At 45.2% G+C, this 7,500-nt stretch overlaps 1 protein-coding gene across 1 annotated transcript in view; it reads left to right on the top strand.

Annotated features, from left to right (window-relative positions):
• slc8a4b (solute carrier family 8 member 4b) overlaps positions 1-7,500 on the top strand; it is a 43,719-nt gene that overhangs the window by 496 nt on the left and 35,723 nt on the right. The window contains 5 exon segments of the mRNA XM_048235866.1: positions 1-149; positions 3,212-3,544; positions 5,015-5,219; positions 5,222-5,286; positions 6,613-7,100. The exon segment at positions 1-149 is cut by the window's left edge and continues 496 nt beyond it. Of these exon segments, the coding sequence (XP_048091823.1) occupies positions 1-149; positions 3,212-3,544; positions 5,015-5,219; positions 5,222-5,286; positions 6,613-7,100 (1,240 nt within the window).

Raw genomic sequence — 7,500 nt, 5'->3', positions numbered from 1 at the left:
AGCACCTGCGCGTGTTCTTCGTGACCGCCGCCTGGAGCATCTTCGCCTACATCTGGCTCTACCTGATCCTGTGCGTGCTGTCGCCCGGCGAGGTGGAGGTGTGGGAGGCCGTGCTCACCTTCATGTTCTTCCCACTCTGCGTGGTGCAGGTGAGCGATGGCCGTCCAGTCCATTGTTGTCATCTCTTCTATAACAGTGGCGCGGTGGTGGGCTAACACGATGAGAGATTGGCCCTTGTCATCATAATAATTGATGCTTTGGATAAAAAGCCAAACCAACTAGATGTACTGCAGAGCGGTACAAAATATGACCACCGCCCAGTCCAGCACATTTTTTCCACAAAAATAAATCACGCTGAAAGGCCTATACTGTATGATTCTAACTGTCTCACTAAATTGCATTATCCACACTCAATTCTCACTGGTATCTGCTAGACAACAAGTACCAAAACATGATTAGTTCATAGATTTCACATGTAAAATTCATTTTATACAACCCCACCCCATCTTGCCTGTTCATAATTCTGAGAAATTCTTGAATTGTGTGCATGTGTGCGTGTACACGCTTTATGTTTATGTGTGTGTGTGTGTGTGTGTGTGTGTGTGTGTGCGTGCTTGCTTGTGTGTTTGCCTGCATGTGTGTTTGTGCATGTGCATGCGCGCACATATGTCTACTGTGTGAGTATGTGTCATAATTATCATTACTGTGAATGTATGTGTGTGCGTGTGTATCTGTTTATGCACATGTGTGCACATGGAATGGGTTAACATGACCCTGGAGGCAAACATACGGAAAAATTGGTCATCCTAGGCCCTCACGGTTCTCAAGATATTCACAGAAAACTGTGTCTGCCCTACCCTCCTTTCGGGGGTGCAGTCCAGCGGGGGGCTACAGATTAGTGTTAATTTCACAGACTAGACAAGAGGAAATATGTTCGTCAACAACCTTTTTTTTTTCATGACTAAGGCAGACGATGACAAGACGGCAGTAATGTCCTGAAACACTGACTAAGACTATCTTAAGATGCATTATTGTTGACGAAAAAGACGCAGAGACTAAAATGTTTTGTATGAAATAAAAACTAAGATAAAATCTCTCTTCATTTCGTCTACAAAAATGAGAAGACAGAATATCTAGCTGTTACGCTTTCAAAATATTCAATGAGTTCATACGAACAGCTTTCCTGTAGGCTATAACGTGCTGTTGCTGCAACCCTGTGGCTGCAAACACTAAAACTACATGGAACAAGAACACTGGAGATTTTATGCCAGAGTTAGCAAGCTAACTACCTAAGCTTTTTATGCCACAATGCTACATACCCAGAAGTTGAAGCTTCTCTCATACAAATTAACATCCCCAGAATGTCCATATATAAAAAATGTTCATCATGTAATGTCAACTATTTAACTAGTTAGACTGATGATGCAAAGTTTGCTAGCAAGTAAGCTTAATATGGAAAGTTCACAGCAAGTTAGCTGTGGCTAAGAGGGAGAGTCTGTTTGGGGAATGTGTTGTGTTTAGGCTTATATCAGCCATCTTAGCTTAGGCGGGAGTAAAAACATTAATACTTTGGCCTATGACGGTGTTTCTCAAACCTTTTCAGTTCTAGGACCACTTAACTAACCCTAGCTAAAAAAAAAGATTAGACTCTACTTCAACAGTAGCCTATAATTAGTCTACACAATAGGCCTACACACTGAACCACCTTGCTTATTGTCTTTGCACTTTGCTTTTCTTATTGTGTGGATTCATACTGTATGATTTAAACTGGTATATCTTTTACATAGACAGTGTTGCAGAACTGTTTTTACATACAAGTTGGTTTTAAGAGGTAAAACAACTCATATATATTATATTTTACCACATCTGCTCAAGGTGGACTACTTTGACATAGCTTTATGGACCACCAGTGATCCCCCGACCACACTTTGAGAAACACTGGTCTACTTAAATCATGACAGTGGTCCAGTCAAAAATCAGAATGAGTAATTATAACAGACGAGTAGCCCTGTGGACACACAATATTGTTGAAAAATTGAGATGTGTGGAAACAAATTTTCTGACAGGAATTATCAGAAATAATTTCGTTATAAAAAAAAGACTAAATGTGTTGACTAAAACTGACTAAGACTAATATACCTTTAGTTTTCTTTTGACTAAAACTAGACTATAATGATGAGACTTTTAGTCGACTAAAACTTGACTAACAAAATGATATTTGAATGACTAAATATGACAGACTAAAAAGGACATTTCGTCACAAGACTAAGACTAAATTAAAAATAGGTGACAAAATTAACACTACTACAGATCAAAACCATGGTTCTATGCTATCCATGTCAGGGGTTACATGCCCACCAAGTTTCTTCGTCTACCCGGCCTTTTCAGTGTCCGGGAATCCTTTGACGAAAATTTGGACATCTAAAAAAAAAAAAAAAAAAAAAAAATCTGACTAAACCCTATATGATTGCTGCCATTTCTTGCGCCGGTCATGATGAGTTGGCTAATAACAGACTGCCTGTCTGTTTTTCAATTTTGTTTTAGTTGCATTTCAGCAGCTCACAGAGGTGTGAAATATGATCATATGGGTGAAAAGTTGGATTAAATATGATTGCATTTATTATAAAGGCACACACCCTCCAAGGCTCAGACTCTCTCTCTCACCACATGCCCAGTTCTGTCCAGTCTTTCCCACCATCCATCCAATGTTCTACCTTTCCCTTCTTCTCACAGGCCTTGACCTCTGACCTCTGTATTTTTCTATTAAGTTTGATTCCTAATCCTGAATTATTTGTAGTTTCATCTGTCTAATCCCTCCTCCGCAACTGGCCTGGTGGCCATAGGCTATCAGCTGAGTTAGACAGGGATGTTGATATCTTTATAAACTCTAGATAGAAACCACCTCCGACAACAACAAAAAAACCTGCCTGAATGGAAACTCAGAATGTACTACTTTTATTAAGGCTGTTAAGGAGTTTATGATAGCCCAACTTTCAGTCTAGACACACACTGTAATTTTTCAATTTTCCATTTCAATTTATTAATGTTACATTGTCACACTATTTTACCACTAGTATTTTGTCAGAAATAAGTAGTCACATTGACATTGTAGTCTGTTTAAAGAATATTTTTTTTTTAAAAGTTTAAAAAGCCTGGACATCTCGTATTCACTGTATATGAATATTTGTATGTCTTCCACACACACACACAGGCCTGGATTGCGGACCGTCGCCTCCTCTTCTACAAGTACGTGCGCAAGCGTTACCGTGCCGACAAAAGCCACGGCATCGTGGTGGAGACGGAGGGTGGAGACGACCTGATGATGAAGGAGACCGGCTTCACCAAGATGGACATGCTGGAGCTGGACGGCATGAACTCGCACCTGGACGGCATGCTGGCCAGCGGGGGTGAGGACGGCGGCGGCGGCGCCCTGCGCGACCAGGATGACGAGGCCAGGAGGGACATGGCCCGGACGCTCAAGGACCTCAAGCACAGACACCCCGATAAGGACCAGGAGCAGCTCATTGAGATGGCCAACTACCAGGTACAAACTTGCTGCAGGTGGAGACCACCTACTGTGTGGTCCAGTTATTCATGGGCTTGGCTTATAGAGATGGCCAGATACCAGGTACACACCACTAGGGCTGAGGTTTCGCCACTGATTTCCCGCTTTGATTCATTTCTGATGTATACGGTCCAAAATCGATTAGATTTCCAATTCAATTGGATTTGATTTGATTTAGTTCTGTTATATTCCGTGATATTTCAGTTAGAATATATGAAATGGATTCTCAAAGAACTAATGCTGTGTATTGTACAGGGAAATCTTATTCGTTATCTTCTTATCTTATAATAATTTATGAATTTAATAAATCCCAAAGCAGTTACTTTAATGTACTTCTCACTCGTACCACCACGAAAAAGGCATAGGACTACCGTGCATTAAAACATTGATCTCAGGATTCCATTAATCAGGGTTAAAGGGATTCAAATGAAGAACGATTAGATTGATTTTCAAAATTTTCTAAGCCCGCCCTCACCGCACTGCACTAATCTACATTCCCAACAGATAACAGATTACACAACTCAACAGATAACATAACAGATAGGGATAGCCAATGCCAGGCCCACACAGACCAGAGACAGAGACATACATAGACATGGCTACCTCTGTCAGGTACTGTGATTCATATGCTCATTATATTTCCTTAAGCGGTCATAGACAGATAAGAGTGGTTCAGCAACATGGCCAACTACCAACCACTCACAGCGCTGCATTTAGATACAGTATGGACACTAATCGAGGTGGCGGCCTATAGAGCTGGCCGACTGCTGTGGTACTGGGATGCATATGGTCATTATATTTACTTAGACATACATACTGTATATACAGATAAGATCGGCTCACAGAGATGGCTCATTACCAGATATTGTCATTTTTAGCTTCATATGACTTTTAAACTCATTTAGATGTATACAGATGTATATATAGATCAGCTCATTCAGTTGGCCAGCTATCAAGTGCTTACGTCATTACATTCACATGATCTTTGTATACACTTAAGCATGCACCTACAAATAAGACCATCTTACAGAGAGATGGCTCACAGACCTGTAGTCTTATAATGCATACAGTTTGACATACACATACTGACACATAGTCAGCTCAGAGAGGTTACTCGCATCTCTGGACTCATATGGACATTGCTCACTCAGGTATGCAAATATTAAATACCTCAGGTTGAGAAAGATTATGCTAGTTATGTATGTAGATTATGTAGATTATATTCATTTATAGAATTATAAATTTAGAGATTTATAGAATGGATTGGATGGATTATTTAGACATCCTTATGTTAAGCATCCCTCTCCATATCCACTTTACGTGATAAGGAATATGATTAGAGTGGATGTGGATGTATAGACTTTGATTAGAGTGGATGTGGATGTATAGAACATGGATATATGTATTACATGTAAGTATGTTTAATCTATTGTGTAATCTCCCTCTCAGGTTCTGGTGCAGCAGCAGAAGAGCCGGGCATTCTACCGCATCCAGGCCACGCGCATGATGATCGGCGCGGGCAACATCCTGAAGAAGCACGCGGCCGACCAGGCCCGCAAGGTGGTCAGCAGCAACGAGCAGCAGGAGCAGGAGGACACCTCACACTATCGCGCTTCTGGACTTCCAGCCCGGCCAAATCACCTGGTGCTTGATGAACTCATGGCTCGCTCAAGCCTCTTCACGTGGTGTGACATGGAGGAGACCCCAGCTGCACCGTCAAGGTACGGGAAAGGAGGGGGGGGAAGGAGTGGGGGAGGGGTATTAGATGAACAGAGAAGAGAGGACAGAGGAGTGGAGAGAGAGAGAGAAGAGTGAAGGTGCTAGGCAGGAGGGAGATGGGAAGGAGTGAGGGAGGAGAGAGGGGAGAGGGGGCAGTAGAACTAGAGAGGGGGTAGGATGAGGGAGGAGAGAGGGAAGAGGGGGCAGTAGAAGGACTGGACTGAAAGCAGAAAGGAGAGAAACTAGGGTACTAGGGGAGTGGGAGATGAGAATTAAAGGAGGAAACAGAGGGAAGTGGAGATGTGGAGGAGGGGAAAGAGGGGGATATTGGAGGAGAGGAGGAGTGCAGAGAGAAGGAGAGGGAAGACTGGAGAGGATTGGAAAGACAAATAAGGACAGAAATAATGGCTGCAGGATGAAGAGTGAAGGTAGCTTATAGGAGTCGGGAGGGGAGGGAGAGGACAGAGGAAGTGCTGAGAGAGAGAGAGAGGGGTCAGATCAGGTCAGTCATGGAGGGAGCACAGCATGGACAGTGGAGGGATGAGGACGAGGAGGGGAGGAGGACAGACAGCTGAAGCCAAATTTAGCCATGAGACTGGGCTCACAGTGCAGGTGCAGGGTGTGGGGGAGAGGGAGGGAGGAGAGGAGAGGAGAGGAGAGGGGAGGGGAGGAGAGGAGAGGAGAGGAGGAGAAGAGAAGGGTACGACTGGGGTGTGTGGGGGTGTGTGTGTGTAGGGGGGCAGACAGGGTTAGTGCCCCAGTGTCAACAAGCTTAGCCCCGTATGTGTCCTTTCTAAAGAAGGATGGGGAGAGGAGAGGTGGAGGAGATGGAGAGATGTGTGTGGGGAGAGACAGGAAGGGAGAGGAGAGCAGACAGAATTAGACAACAATCAAAATATATTAAACAGCAACATTTCTGCTACTCTGTGTTTGCACCTGTAGCCGAATTTCACTGAGTTGTTGTTTTATTTTTATACTCATATAGTAAATATAGTAAATAATAGTAAATAATTACTCTTCCTAATGTCAGTTCAACATGAAATATTTGTCTCTTGTCCTTGAAATATACGGCATTTACACTTTTTTTCAATCAGTGTCTCCTTCAGTTTAATACATTATCATGCTGGCATCAGCCCTTGCCTGCAGAGTCTTCTGTTTTACCATAAAAATATGTGTTTTGATTGATGAGCCTGAGGGTTGTGTTCAGTGTGTGTTGCGATAGTAAGCTCATCCCTGTAGTTTTGTGCATATGTTATTTGTTGCTCTTGCAAGTCTTCAGTGAAAACATCTGGCCGGTTGCCTTGTTTTCTCCCCTTTCACCCTCTCAGGTCGACTACCGCACCGAGGACGGCACTGCCAACGCCGGCTCGGACTACGAGTTCGCCGAGGGCACGCTCCTCTTCAAGCCGGGCGAGATGCTCAAGGAGGTGACGGTGGGCATCATCGACGACGACATCTTCGAGGAGGACGAGTACTTCTACGTGCGGCTGAGCGACCCGCGCATCGTGGGCTGGGCCGACGGGCACCCTCCTGCGCCCGAGGTGCCCGGCGCGCCCACCTACCAGGCGGCACTGGGCGAGGCGCACACGGCCACCGTCACCATCTACGACGACGACCACGCCGGCATCTTCACCTTCGAGTGCGAGTCGGAGCGCGTCAGCGAGAGCGTGGGCACCATGCAGGTGAAGGTGTTGCGCACGTCGGGCGCCCGCGGCCTGGTGGCCGTCCCGTACCGCACGCTGGATGGCACCGCCAAGGGCGGCGATGACTACGAGGAGGCAGTCGGCAAGCTGGAGTTCCAGAACGACGAGACTTTGTGAGTAAGATACCGGTGGAGGTTGTGGTGTTGAGGTGGGGGCCGTGGTTGGGCTGAGAGGTGAGGTTGGGGTGGGAGTTGGTGTTGAGGTGGGGGTCTTGGTTGGGGTGGGAGTTGGGGTTGGGGTGGGAGTTGGTGTTGAGGTGGGGGCCGTGGTTAGGCTGGGAGGTGGGGTTGGGGTGGGAGTTGGTGTTGAGGTGGGGGCCGTGGTTAGGCTGGGAGGTGGGGTTGAGCTAAGAGTTGGTGTTGAGGTGGGGGTCTTGGGTGGGGTTGGTGGTGTCACTGTTTGTGGTGCTTTACATCTTGATATACACATACTGTATAACCTCATCTTGATATACACATATACCATTCTCAGCACTCAATGATGTGTCTGGCTAAAGCCCATTGCTGTGGGAGT

Source organism: Alosa alosa, chromosome 24 (assembly GCF_017589495.1).
Source record: "Alosa alosa isolate M-15738 ecotype Scorff River chromosome 24, AALO_Geno_1.1, whole genome shotgun sequence".
NCBI classification, from domain to species: Eukaryota; Metazoa; Chordata; class Actinopteri; order Clupeiformes; family Clupeidae; genus Alosa; species Alosa alosa.
The sequence above is the reverse complement of the archived record's forward strand: the minus strand, read 5'-3'. Positions and strand labels throughout refer to the sequence as shown.